Source organism: Schistocerca americana, chromosome 7 (assembly GCF_021461395.2).
Source record: "Schistocerca americana isolate TAMUIC-IGC-003095 chromosome 7, iqSchAmer2.1, whole genome shotgun sequence".
NCBI classification, from domain to species: domain Eukaryota; kingdom Metazoa; phylum Arthropoda; class Insecta; order Orthoptera; family Acrididae; genus Schistocerca; species Schistocerca americana.
This window is the reverse complement of record NC_060125.1, coordinates 312,889,702-312,905,241: the sequence shown is the minus strand read 5'-3', so window position 1 is coordinate 312,905,241 and position 15,540 is coordinate 312,889,702. Positions and strand designations below refer to the sequence as shown.

The 15,540-nt window shown below is 38.9% G+C and overlaps 1 protein-coding gene across 1 annotated transcript in view; it reads left to right on the top strand.

The window, feature by feature from the left end:
• The window catches only part of LOC124622065 (WD repeat-containing protein 81), a 295,856-nt gene that overhangs the window by 114,290 nt on the left and 166,026 nt on the right, over positions 1–15,540 (top strand). Inside the window, exon 11 of the mRNA XM_047147637.1 lies at positions 1,345–1,531. Coding sequence (XP_047003593.1) covers positions 1,345–1,531 — 187 coding nt within the window. The remainder of the gene's footprint in view (positions 1–1,344; positions 1,532–15,540) is intronic.

Sequence of the window (15,540 nt, the reverse complement as noted above, 5' to 3'; positions counted from 1 at the left end):
CCCTCCCTCCCTCCCTCCGTCCCTCCCTCCCTCCCTCCCTCCCTCCCTCCCTCTCTCCGTCCCTCCCTCCTTCCCTCCCTCCCTCCCTCCCTCCCTCCTTCCCTCCCTCCCTCCCTCCCTCCCTCCCTCCCTCCTTCCCTCCCTCCCTCCTTCCCTCCCTCCTTCCCTCCTTCCCTCCCTCCCTCCCTCCTTCCCTCCCTCCCTCCCTCCTTCCCTCCCTCCTTCCCTCCCTCCTTCCCTCCCTCCATCCTTCCCTCCCTCCATCCTTCCCTCCCTCCCTCCTTCCCTCCCTCCCTCCTACCCTCCTTCCATCCTTCCCTCCTTCCCTCCCTCATTCCCTCCCTCCTTCCCTCCCTCATTCCCTCCTTCCCTCCCTCATTCCCTCCTTCCCTCCCTCATTCCCTCCTTCCCTCCCTCATTCCCTCCTTCCCTCCCTCATTCCCTCCTTCCCTCCCTCCCTCCCTCCCTCCCTCCCTCTTTCCTTCCTTCCCTCCCTCCCTCCCTCCTTCCCTCCCTCCCTCCCTCTTTCCTTCCTTCCCTCCCTCCCTCCTTCCCTCCCTCCCTCCCTCCCTCCCTCCCTCCCTCTGACCCCTTCCCAGTCTCCAGTTCTTTGTCCTTCTCCTCCATCCATTCCTTTGTCCTCTACCCTCCATTCCTCTGTTCCCTTCGTGCCCTTCCCCTTCCTCCCTCCTTTCATCATATTTGTTTATTATATTAATATGTGTTCTTCATGATGAACCTTGATCTGTTAGAAGCTAATTTCATCACTTCTGCATAGTTACACTGCTGCATTGTGTGTTTTGTTTTAAGGATGCCGGTTGCGGTCGACCTTGCCTTGTAAAGTTCCTCTAGGTGATAATTAAACTGCAGTAGTTTTGTTTACCATGTGACATAAGGCTGGAGAAGTCTGTTGAAAGGATGTTAGACCTATAACAGTGTTTAACAATGTTTAATTCTTCTAGATTAAAAGGATAGGTATTTTATTCTTTTTTTTATTGAGATTTTAATATATTAATTTAACTTTGCTGTAGTAACAGTTCTGTTTTGAACAATATTCTGTAATATGCGGCATCAGAAAGCCGCAGTGAAGACATTCATATACATCACTAACAGCTATTTTATGTTCATGACTAGTGCAGCCATCAGGAATTTCCATAAAGGATTAACCAGCCATACTGGCCAATGAGATGTTGGAGTCCTAATGCAGAGACTGCTGGCAGACTTGTAATATCAGTACCGAGTATGAAAGTTTTAAAATAAGAGAAGGGATGTGCTTCTTAGATTTATAATTTATTTTCTGTCTTTTGTAGGCAATGAAGAAAGTATTTGTGCTGTGTTTCATAGGTTCTGGGCTGCATTGTGGTTGAAATGCTGCTTGCGCAACAACTAAGACCTACCAGCAGCAGTGAACCAGTTTGTCCCATGTTCAGACTTGAAATATGTCGTGCAGCTTTGTCACGAGCTGCTGACATGGTACCACGCAATGTGAGGCATGCAATATCATTATTGCTCATGGAAGATACCATGAGAGGTAAGTTAATGCACATTTCTGATTTGTGATGTGACATTGTGTTTTGAGAGTATTACACAGAGAACAGAACCCCCTGAACCCCTGTGCGATAGTATCAAAATTCCATAAATATTATGAACTATCCATATATAACTGTAGTCAAAGCAGAACTGACAGTTGCTCCATATGTCGATGTGACAGCTGATAACTTTCATGAATGTGTACCAGAACACTCTGATGTTCACTTGTTTCAAAATTTTGTATTTCCTACACCTTTTTCAAAAAGATATTTCCTTAACTTGTAATGTACTTCTATTAAATTACCCTCTCATCTGAAATAAAACTTCATACATACTAAGTCCTGTATCATCATTCATAATGAATTCATTTTATAAAAAAGACTCAACAGTGAAAATGATATTATTGGAAGTAATTGTGCTCACTCAGTATGAAAATATTTGATGTACCGGTTTAGGAAGGACACATTACTTGTTTCTTAGCATTGATTTAGTTACACTGTTACTGTCTTGTGTATTGTGTTTATTCCAGAAACCTTTACAAAGCAGATATATAAAATCATTATTTTGCCCAGTATTGTTCAGCCAGTGCTTCATTAATGCCAGTGTATATCTTCCATCACATGACTCATTTGATCAGAAGAATGTTTATTAAGGATATACAGTGACCATTGTTCCTCATTGGGAATTTTAATGATCAGATTGCTTGCTGAACCTACACCAGCATTTGCATTAGGTTAATGACAATGAGACAGAGCAAGCCATGCTTTTTAATAAGCTCAGTCTTTACTGTTGAACTCCTATCATGTTCATCACTCACACAGGAATCAGGGAGTGAGAAGGGCTACTGATATTCAAACTAATGATAACTACCCAGTATGGGTATACTTTTCAAACAACAAAGACTCCAAAAGGAAGCCACTGATGTATGTGCCCAGTAGACCAAAATGACTTCTTATCAGTGATGTTATCCATGACCGAGTGAATTCCATTACAACCATACTGTGCCATATTGCTGACTTACCCAAACCAAATTCCTAAAGACGACATGTGATACTAGATGTCTCCTGGTGGGACATCATATCTTACTCTGCAATGAGGTCAGTCATATTCAAGTTAGTGACTCGTATTCAGACAGCTGTAATACAGTCAAGTAACACTTTTTATATTGATCTGATGCAAAAACAAAATGTATTATGTACAGTGAAACTTTACAAATGCAGGGATGTCTCAAAAGATTTATTGCACTGCTGTAATCTGTACACTCAAAATGTTTGAAAATGTTCTATTTCATGTTTTATTAATAACATTGTATCTTATAAAATAGGTAATGATTTGAGCATAAATGAAAAGGTTGAAACTAGTCACTGATAAAAGTATTATTTGCACTTCTGTTGGAAATATAAACTTACCTTTGTAACTGCCTGTGCAACCAGTCATATCCATATAGCTGAGACAGTAAACTCTGTTACAACATACAATATGATGCTAAACAATGAAATTTGTTCATATATCCCTTTTGTGCTAATCATGGATGTGAACACTTGAGGTGTAAAATTGTGGCATGATTGCTACACTCGCCTTTGACATTCCAGTAAATCAGTAACAGCTGAACACATACATTATATGGATTATTCAGATTATTCTGCCACAAATATCTCGGCAACAACAGGATCCTCCTGGGATCCTATTGTAAAGGAGTCAATTACAAAGGAGTCTGTGGAAACATGTGTTGACAGAAGATATTATTAGTCATAATGCTGGCTTTAGACATAATATAAGACTGAGTGATTTATTTAAGCCTTCAAAAAGACAAAATATTACATCTGATGTAATGTCAATTTTATTGTTTTGACCACTGAATTTGAGCTCTATGGCTTTAAATTCAACACTGGGTGTGCATGCAGTATGTTATTCATGTGCCTACGCATCTGGAGATGGAACAACATTTGTTCTTGAGAGAACTGTCATATAGTGGTAACCTAGGTACATGCACCATTGTGCTGATTTTAAGTATGAACATACCATATTCATGCGAATCTAGTGCACACTTTTTTTTGCCATACGAAGTACTCAGAATTGGGGTGCGAATAAGATTTGGTGTCGCATTAGATTCAAGTACAAACTTGAATCATTCAGTGGTATTTCTTACCCTAGGTGATCTGAAGTATCAAAACATTTATTAAACTCTAGCAAGGAAATATATGTATGGTATCTGTGAATTAAAGAAAGTAAATCATAAATCGGGTAAGAGGTTATCAAGTTGAAAGAGCTGGTATATATTTCCAGTTCTGAATTCTGTTTGCAGGCATCAGAACAAAATCCATTACTACTATGAGAGGAGATTTTATTTAGTCGTTGGTTCAAATGGAATGTGTCTTTTTATATATATATATATAATTTTTTTTTTCTCATTGAAATTTAGGTACAGTCCCATACATTACAATGCACTGTTTTACTTCTTAATGTCATTTCATTATTGTTGACTTACTCTAGTACTTCACACTATGTTTGCATTAGATAGTCACGAAATGGATGACAAGCAGAAAAGAATATTGTATAAAGCTACATTCAAGTGTAAACTAATTCTTTATGCTGAAAAATATGGTAACAGAAGGACAGGAAGAGAGTTCAGGGTAGCTGAGAGTAATGTTTGCTTATGGAAAAAACAGAAATTGGGATTATTTGCAACTACTGCTACTAGAAAGAAATTCACTGGACCTCGCAAAGGCAGACGACATGGCATTGAAGTAAATGTTCTGGACTTCATCTGAGAAGGGAGGAAGAATGGGCAACCTGTGACCAGTGACACCATAATAAAAACAAGCAAAAGAGGTGGCTGCAGCTCTTAATATACTGAAACAGGAGTTTAAGGCTAGCTGGGAATGGGTTGCTCGCTTTATGAAATGGGCGGGCTTATCTCTGCAATGCCGTACAACAATATGCCAAAAGCTTCCACAGGATTTTGAGAAGAAACTTCAGGAATTTCAGTGGTATTTTATCACACTTCAGAAAGAGAAGAATTTTTCAGTGGACCAAATAGGCAACATGAATGAGACTCCAGTTTGGTTTGATATGCCACGTAATTACACAGTTGATGAGACGAGTACAAAAGAAGTTACCATCAAAACATCTGGGTGTGAAAAATGGCGCATAATGGTAATGCTGGCAATCACGTAATGGTAATGCTGGCAATCACAGCAGATGGGAGTAAACTTCCTCCTTTTTTAATCTTCAAGTGAAAAACAAGCCCCAAGACTCCAAAAAATGAAAAGCTATTCCCTGATGACATCATTGTTTGGAATCAAGAGAAGGGATGGATGACAGACTTTGATGTTTGACTGGCTCCATAATGTGTGGGAATTCCATTCTGGTGGGATCTTGATGCATTTTGCGGTCATCTCACTGATGACGTAAAAAAGATGATCCATAGCCTATCCAGTGACCTTGTTATTATTCCTGGAGGAATGACTTCTGTATTACAAACACTGGATGTTCGTATAAATAAGCCTTTCAAAGGTTACGTTCAGGAACAGTACGAAATATGGTTTCGTGAACCAAATCGTGAAACAATTCGGACAGGAAAAATTAAACATGCTGCACCCTACATTACAGTGACTGGAAATTCATCAATGATTGTAAAATCACCCAAGAAATGCTGTATTTCTAATACACTGGATGGCAGTGAAGATGATGTGCTCTGGAATGACACTGAGGATGGCGGGGAAGGAGGAAATGAATTTATTTCTGATATAGACTTTTCCCAGGATTCCAGTAATGATGACATTAGTCAATAATGATGAGTAATGCCTTTAATTTGCAGTATGTTTCTTTGTATGTCATGTAGGTAATCTAGTTAGGTATTCTTTTTTAATAATGAAAATGTAACTTGTTACTGCAATGAGTAACTTGAAAAATAAATTATTGTTGTTTTTTATAGTACATGTTTACAATCACTATTGTTTGAAATAAAGTTAGCATTGTAAAATAAATTTAGCATTGTAAAATAAATTTCAGCAATACAAAAATATCCTGCCAGTGATGTTCCAAAATTAGTTTTTTCTATTAATTTAATTTTTAAAATTGGCTTGTGCATTACATTCAATGGTGCATTAGATTCTCGTAAATACAATAGTGGCATGCACCAGCAATGTCCAGTGTAAAACTCACCCGAAGATGGCTATTATCCAAAATAGCTGCTGTCTACAGGTCATTCACCTACAGCTCCTCTCACACCTGTGTTATGCAAGCAACCTAACCTAGAAAGGGTTGCATTAGCAGCACCAGAGTCTTGATCAAGCCCAGCAGGCCCAGTGCAAATGCCCCTAGAGGTCACTGGCCCCGGGGTCCTGTTTGTTTCCATGACCAATGTCATCGCAAATAGTTCCTCTAATATTGCTGCACTGCCTGGGTATTTGGGCCAGCACAGAGCCACTCCAAGCAGACTTCTGTCAAGTCTCTGAGCCAGGTGCTGACTGCACCTACAGTTCTTTAGAGTTTTGTTGGAAACTTTGCGACCTGCTATGTTATGCCGTGTGTCAGCCACTGCTGACTGAGGGAGCCATGAATGTCTGTCATTACCATCACCAATACATTACACCTACCTCATGGGTTGCAAGAACATTCAGTATTGACTGTCAATCTCACCTCACATTATATTGTTCTGCTGTCAAGTTAATCTCAGACTTTACTTATTCTGTCAACCCATGTTCAGACTTGTGTAAATTGATTGTACATTACAAGCCTTTACAAACAGTTGCTATGACTAACCTTTTTCCAAAGGGGAATTTTTATGTTTATGTACACTCACCAGAGAAAAGATTAATCAACCTGAAGAAATAATTACAAGCATCATTTAATACAATGTAATTCCACCCCTGACCTCGATAACCATTTGGATTTGGTTAGGAAGTGAGTCCACAAGGTTGTGTAGGTATGTTGCATCCAGATTAAGCCACTTGCTGAGGATCTGATTTTGCAATTCCACATAACTACAGGGATGCTGATGCTGGCATTTTACCTGCTGTTCCAACAAGTCCAACAGATTTTCTATCGGGTTTGAGTAAAGTGATTTTGCAGGTCAAATCAGCCAAATATTCTTCCATCCTGATGAACTTTTCTGTTGTCATCTTTATGTACCTGAGTGAGCGATGGCATCTTGTAAGGTGACCAACTCCAAATGTTCATTGCATGCAGTTCCCATCGCAATGTATTGTTGCTAACAGGTTGAAATGGTGCTTCATTCACTGCCTGCAGCAATTTGTGTTGGGTTTGGAAGCAATTTTGATTCACAAGCCATGAAATGTGTCTCCAACCACAATTCTGATGTTATGATGTTATGTTTCATGGCCATAGGTGTTACATTACTGCTTGTAGACATGTTGAAAGTCTGCCATGAAACACTGACAAATCCAGCAACTTCACACACTGTATGGCCATGGGTGCAGCCAAATAAGATTGCCCCTACCTCCCAATATGTCCCATCTTTACATTTATGCATGTTTAAGTACAATGTTCACTTGAAACATAAATGTCTCACTGATTACTACTGCCTTATGCTTACACGGAGGCAGTGCATGCACGGTTGAGCACATGACTCAACTGCTGCACCATCTTAGAGGCTTAAAGATTTATCGGTGCATGCACACTGGCATGACATGATTTTTGGTTTGGTGAGTTTATTTCTTAATAAAACTGTCCAACATTGTTTACCTGGACTGTGTTCTTACTGCACCTTAACTGGAGCTATAGTTATTTATATCGTGGTAAGATGTCGACATCATGGCGTTGCAATCCCAAAATATCATAAAATACTCATTATGCGGAGAAAACTATTAAGTACCATAACCTAACTGTTTTCAAATCCTGCCCTGATGGTAGTCTGTAGAGTGCATCTGGGCAGTTGGCAATCAGATAGTGACAGCACCTAAAAATAGTGTCCATCCTCATAACTATTAAGCTGTCTTTTCAAATACTTATTTTTCAAGCTAAATATGGTAGGTCCAAGGATTGGGTAAAGAACAAGCATCATCACTAAGACAGGAACATAAAGACAGAAGGTGGTTTCAGTGGAGGTCCAGACTGGTGCCAACAAAAGTGGACAAGAAACAACTTTATGTACAGATACAAAGAGGCAGATGGCAGATGAGGAAAGAAAGAATAAGAAAAAATGTTATGAAAAAAGAAGATCTAGTTAGGCAAACTAAAAAGCTGTTGAGTAATAAAGGGGAGATACTTGCTTCATACATCAAGGAAGAAAATGTGAGAGAAATCACCAGAAGGGGTAGAGGAAAAATGTATCGAAAGGGTTTTAAAGCTGGTAGCAGAATAAAGGAAGCATAAATACACTACTGGCCATTAAAATTGCTACACCAAGAAGAATTGCAGATGATAAATTGGTATTCATTTGACAAATATATTATACTAGAACTGACATGTAATTACATTTTCACGCAATTTGGGTGCATAGATCCTGAGAAATCAGTACCCAGAACAACCACCTCTGGTTGTAATAACGGCCTTGATACACCTGGGCATTGAGTCAAACAGAGCTTGGATGGTGTGTACAGGTACAGCTGCCCATGCAGCTTCAACACGATACCACAGTTCATCAAGAGTAGTGACTGGCGTATTGTCACGAGCCAGTTGCTAGGTCACCATTGACCAGACGTTTTCAATTGGTGAGAGATCTGGAGAACGTGCTGGCCAGGGCAGCAGTTGAACATTTTCTGTATCCAGAAAGGCCCGTACAGGACCTGCAACATGCGGTTGTGCATTATCCTGCTGAAATGTAGAGTTTCGCAGGGATTGAATGAAGGGTAGTGCTACGGGTTGTAACACATCTGAAATGTAACGTTCAAAGTGCCGTCAATGCGAACAAGAGGTGACCGAGACGTGTAACCAATGGTACCCTATACCATCACGCCGGGTGATACGCCAATATGGCGATGACGAATACACACTTCCAATGTGCGTTCACTGCGATGTTGCCAAACACGGATGCGATCATCATGATGCTCTAAACAGAACCTGGATTCATCCAAAAAACTGATGTTTTGCCATTCGTGCACCCAGGTTTGTCGTTGAGTACACCATCGCAGGCGCTCCTGTCTGTGATGCAGCATCAAGGGTAACCGCAGCCATGGTCTCCGAGCTGATAGTCCATGCTGCTGCAAACATCGTCGAACTGTTCATGCAGATGGTTGTTGTTTTGAAAACGTCCCCATCTGTTGACTCAGGGATCGAGACATGGCTGCATGATCCATTACAGCCATGTGGATAAGATTCCTGTCATCTTGACTGCTAGTGATACGAGGCCGTTGGGATCCAGCACGGCGTTCCGTATTACCCTCCTGAACCCACCGATTCCATATTTTACTAACAGGCATTGGATCTCGACCAACGTGAGCAGCAGTGTCGCAATACGATAAACCACAATCGCGATAGGCTACAATTCGGCCTTTATCAAAGTCGGAAACATGATGGTATGCATTTCTCCTCCTTACACGAGGCATCACAACAATGTTTCACCAGGCAACGCCGGTCAACTGCTGTTTGTGTATGAGAAATCGGTTGGAAACTTTCCTCATGTCAGCACGTTGCAGGTATCGCCATGGGCGCCAACCTTGTGTGAATGCTCTGAAAAGCTAATCATTTGCATATCACAGCATCTTCTTCCTGTCGGTTAAATTTCACGTCTCTAGCATGTCATCTTCGTGGTGTAGCAATTTTAATGGCCAGTAGTGCAATTACACCAAACAGTTATATTAATGAGTGGGATTGTGACACAACAAGGACACCATCGAAGAATTATTGAGAGAGAAAGAAGAAAGCAGTGAGGAAGATGCATGTAAATTTATTTGGTTTACACTATTTTAAATTTTATTATGTGTAAATTTGTTCTGGTCACACTTCATTCCAGTGCTTCCTCTCAACTCCCCTTCTCTCTCTTTCCTCCTCCGGTCTCCCCTTTTCTTCATTCTAGTTCTATGGTTACTCTCCCTTTTCCCTTCTCGCAAGGGAAGGGTCCAATCCAACATGTCGAAACCTGTGCGATTTTTTTTTTTTTTTTTTTTTTTTTTTTTTTTTTTATACAAAAAGGAATACACCAAAAGAAACACTATATAAAACTGCTAAGATACATTGAAAGCACTTTTTATAGGTATTGACAAGTGTCAAATTCACAGCTCATCAGGTGGCTTGAGAAATGTGCAGCTCTATCAGATCTGTAACAGTTAGTGCATGCTAAACACGGCAGATGCATAGCCTTGGTTGGTGGCCCATTGTCAAACAGATACTATGGCCCAGTGCCACTGCAATTTCTAAAGCAAATTTCAATTTCCATTGATGGTTCCTCTGACACCATTGCTTACTGTTATTACCATTTGCATGAATTTGCAACTCATTAAATATACGTAATAATTAGTGTTATGACTAAGTCATGGAGACAAATCTGATTTATTTTTCTTTGTGTTTTCTTCATATACATATACATCTTCATGCAGGTTCCAGAGTTTCATAGTAATGTGGAATCCTATTAATGTTTCAACCTTGCAAAGATGAAATATGAAGAATGTGGCATGCAGAAGAAATCACCTACTTCTCCTGAAGACCTGCATTTGTGTTATTTATTAGTTAATTTCTTGGACATTCTTTTGAATGGTGTTGACATTTCACTACAAATTGTGGAAACATTAGAAGACATAGGAAATAACTCCGACAAATCCTTAAATTCTGTTTCAAATAATGACTGTTATGCTAATTGAAGTCCAGAAAAAAAAGAATAAGGCTGTAAATTTTTTGATTAAATGAAAGAGTGAGAAAACACTTGAAGTTGAACAGTGTCCAAATCCGGTTTAGTTTTGTAAAATCAGATCACAGATTGTACAAATGGAAGAAAGATTTACATGAACTACAAAATAGGTGCCAAAATGAAACTCACAGAAGTATGAAGGAAAAACTTTCTAAAAATTTAGAATTGCTCATGGGAGCCATTGCGTCATTACTGAGGGAGACTATGAGACTCTGTCCTCTGAACTGTAGGTGAGGTGAACATTTTTGATTTCCAGGCTTCTTCAACCCAGTTACACAGATTCTGAAAATGTGTGGCAAAGAAGGTCAAAGAATTACGAATTGTACTTCAAATAAGTATGTAGAGGAAATGTCCTTAAGAGGTAAAACTATACAGAAATTCTTAGTCTACATGAAGACAAAGCTTCTTGTTATCCTCTAAACTGCTGTGTACAGTGCCAATCAGTCAGGTTTTGTCTGAGAACTGCTTGCAAACTACACATTGTATCATTACGAGTGAAAAAATAAAGAGTCGCTTTACAGTCAACAAATGCTATGACAACTTTATGCACAACAATGCCTATCATAAGTATCAGTGGATCACTGTTCATAGAGGTTTATATCTGTCTTCAGGAACCTCAAGGCGAACTAGAAACAAAAACTTAAAAAATGACAGTTTAGTTGCAAAAATATTGTAACTGACATAGAAAAATCTGGGAAAATGGGAGAGAATTAGTTTCAATATTAAATCTGCATCATCATCTTACCAGTTGCAGAAAATAATTCATTGGAATTGTTGGACTCTTGGCCTGGAAACAAAAACACCTCTATCTTTATAATGGCAGTGAAAAGAATGTTATATAACTTGGATTCAATCTGCAACTAGTAACGTGATTCAGCATCGCTATAAAGAAATTTTTAAGCATTTTTCAATAAATTGTCAGACAATATATTTTCCAGTAGCTCTTTGTCACTTCAGGTTTCTTTGTGGAACAGTTTGAATCACCACATTTTAAGAATTTGATCAAGTATGCCTGGTACAAAGCACAAAATGCAGAACAACAGCCATGAACACTTCTAACTTCAACCCAGTTTTGTCTAAATAAAACTAGTAATTACTGTGAAGTGGCTGAATGCATTAATTTTTCTTTTATCAGGCATGCCTGGTGTAAGGAAAATGATTGTTTTCATCACCCAACAGACAGTTCATGTTTTTTGTGATGACTACAGGGAATAAACAAGGAATTGTTTCAGTGTTAATAAAATATACATTCAAATATTATCATAAAACTGAGATACAGAAATTGTTATGAAGTATTACATGTCCAAAAATTAAAGTCCCAATTGATGGAAGTTGTCTGTAATGTAACACCATACACTGCCTTTATTTATTTTCTCTACTAGTCACTTGTGTAACATTTACATCTGCAACTGTTAAGATGTCAATATGAAGTGAAAGTTAATTAAAAATTAATGATTTGAGGCATATTTGGTGTGTTTAAGTGTTTAAAATTCGATGTGTGCAATTTGGACTTTGCACTATGTAGTGCTACATTCGCTTGTCACGGCTGCATCTGCTTATTTGCCAATTCGTATGTTAGTCAGGGAGGGCTGCACAAACTGCAGCTATAAGTGCCTCTTCATGCAACAATGATGAGCAACTTAATTTATTTATTATTATTATTATTATAACGATTGTGCCCCTTTAGGAGAGCGATTGAACTTGAATTCATAATTTCATCTTCGGATGTTTTTCTTCTTTGCTACCCAAAACCTCCTCATCCTCTCAGAATGCTCCTTCTTCCATTCCTCTGTCCATTTTTTACCAGGCTGACGCGATGTTCTTTCCCCAAACTTCACACTTGTGATTTTATGCCGGCACTCGGTGCGATCTTAGAGATTTTTTATGTTAATCTGCTGTAGATCCCTCTGGACTTCTTTCAGCCATTCTGTGCCACATTTACTCCTTGTTATAATATTGAATAATTTCTTTGCTGTTCTGGAGTCTTCCATCCTGTAGATGTGTGTATAAAATTTGGCTCGGCGCTTTCTGATTTCATCTGTTACTATGTTGATCTTTCTATAGAGTTCGTTTTGTGGTCTCTTCATCCAAATGCCATTTTTGTTGATTGGGCCGTAAATCTTCCTGAGAATTTTTCTTTCCTGCTTTTCTATTTCCTTAATTTTTGAATGACCATCAGTCACCATTGTTTCAGCTGCATAGATTGCTTCTGGAAGAATCACTGTTGTATAGTGCCTTAATTTTGCGTCTGTCGAAATGCACTTCTTGTTGTAATGTGTCCATGTTAGCTTGTAGGCCTTCTGGAGCTTGGTGATTCTTTGTTCATTGGCAATTCGGTTTAATCCTGAGGACTGTATAGTTTCACCGAGGTATTTAAAATGGCAGAATTGTGCAATTTTACCATATTTTGTTATTAAAGGGGATTTATTTTCTGGCTGCCTTTCCATATATTGGGTTTTTTCATAAGATATCTGTAGTCCAGTTTTTTGTGAAATTTCATGTAGTTTTTTCACTGCGTGAATCGCTTCTGTTCTGTTATTGGTGATAATTGCAATATCGTCAGCGAAAGCAAGGCACTTGACTTTAATTCGGTTCTCTTTCTTGATACCAGTTTGGATACCCTTTACCCTTTTACCCTGATTATCTTTTCTAGAACAATATTGAAAAGGATTGGGGATAGTCCGTCCCCCTGTTGGACTCCAGATTTGATTTGATCTGTTCCGCACATGAGCGTCCTTTTCTGAATCCAGCCTGGTATTCACCAATTAGTGTATCTGCTTGGGATTCTATCCTGTTTAAAAGCACTTTGGAAAGGATTTTGTAAGCGACTGGGAGCAGGGAAATTCCTCTGTAATTGTTAATGTCTGTCTTGTCACCCTTTTTGTGTAGCGGGTGAATTAGAGCGCATTTCCAGTCCTCTGGTATCTGCTCCATTATCCATATGTCTGACATTATATGGTGTAATTTCTGCATAAGTATAGGATCGTTTAGTTTCGAGAACTCAGCAATGATCCCATCTTCTCCTGGTGCTTTGTTATTTTTCAACTGCTTGACTATCTCCATAATTTCTTCAAGATCCGGGGCACGTGAGTCTGGGTGTGTGAATACTGGAGAAGAGAAGACAAGTTTTTCTTGGGGTGGTTCGTAGTTGAGGAGGGAACTGAAATATTGGGCTAAGATTTTGCAGCTATTTATTTATTTATACTCACAGTGTGCCTGCGCAGCTAAAATCCTGACTGCATTTCTTTCAATGTATTCTTCCTGCATGAAAAATTTCAGGGTAGATTTCAACATGTCAGACTGGATCATTTCCTTGTCAGTTCTATGTATTCATATACTATATGCCACAATTTTACACCTCAATGTTCACATCCGTGATTAGCATGAAAGGGAAACATGAACAAATTTTCATTGTTTATCATCATATTGTATGTTGTAACATGTGCCATTCCTGTATTGTGTGTGTGGTGTGATAAATTTAGGCTTTGGCATATTGGCATGGTATTCTGCAGACTTCAGCCTTCTGCAAACTCAGATTGTCCCTCAGCAAGCAGAGAAAAGAACTGAGCTTTGTAGGTGGCTGGAAAATTGCTTTTACATAATGATAGCAGCACCCTGGACTTGAACCACTCCTTCTCCCATTTATCTTGAGAGTAAAGTACATTTCCTTCTTGTTAATGCTGTGCTATTCTAATATAAGGAATATACATTAACTTCGAACATGGACCTTATGTGTTCCAACCTGTGTACCAGTGTTTGAAGGACATCCATAGTTTGTGAAGGATGGCAGTAGCTAGACACACATAAAAATATAGAGCTAGATATGTGGGCTAATGGTTAGCAAAAATGTTCTCATGACCTATCAACTTTCAGACTGACTAAAGGCCTGGGCTGACAGAACACAACCTGCCATTATGATGTACAGCATTGAGCTGCAACGGCTTGGCCACATCATTGAGATGCTCATTATTGTATCGTGCTGGTCACATAGGATGTGGCACTGACACAGTAGCAACTGACCTGCCACACCTGCTGGCACTGAGTTGTCTCAGAATACAGATTCACCACAGACTGGAGTGGCTGTGCACACCTGCTGGCTCATTTGACTGCCATGTGCCAGCAGTGGCAGAAGGCATCCCTATTGTGCCGCACTATATGTGCAAGCTGCTAATGCAGTTTCGGCCACTGCCAGTGTGTGACAGCTGAAGACATCTAGAAAGATTAGTCAGCTACCTTTATCCATTATCAGCACAAATTTTAGGCATATGAATGATGTTTAAACCTTTCCCTAACATGGATAACTTTCAAAGACGTGAAACATGTACTAATTAGCTGCAGATGACAGCTAATAGGCTGGAGAAGTGAGCATTAAAAACACATGTTAAGTTTTTGACATAAACATTCTCATTGTGTCTTTCCAGAATTTAAAATGGGTCACATTATTTTTAATTTAATTTCCTCATTTTGAGAGGCTGAAGAAGCGATCTCTTTTATTTGCCAAAAAAACATTCAACAGCCTATATCATGTAAAATATTACTTTAAGACTGCTGTTTTAAATAGACTTTGCTGTCATCTTCAGGTCTGTAACAAAGCGCATATGCATGGAACACGTCTCATAACAGGAGTTAATACATAATGTTTGAGATGAAAGTTTTAGTTTGGTATTACAAAAATTGTAAGTGGAACTGTACAGTTACATTATCGTAAAAATCTTTTTGTTGTGAAATATGTTCATTTTACATTGAACTTCACTCCAAGTTGTCGTGTGGATAAAAACCAGCTTATTGTGAAAGGTTTGTTATAACTAAAATATTTAAAAAATATAGAGCACCTTGTACAAAAGACCATGGCTATGTATATGGCCATGGCCTTTTGCACAACGTGCTTTGTATTTTTTAAATATTTTATTATGATATATCAGATGCTTGTGACATCACAAAAACACAGTACACAGTAGCACAAATGTTTACATAAGCTGGACATATTCTAAACAGTGAAAATACGCTTTAAGTGATGTATAAGGTTCATCTGACAGGTTGTATTGCTAAGATAACATTTTATAGTGTGTTACAGCTACTTGTGTCTCTTACATTAGGAACCATGTAACAGACCATAAATAATTCTCTTTATACAGTTAAAATTAAATACAGGGTGCATTCAAGTTCTAAGACCTCCGATTTTTTTTCTAATTAACCACTCA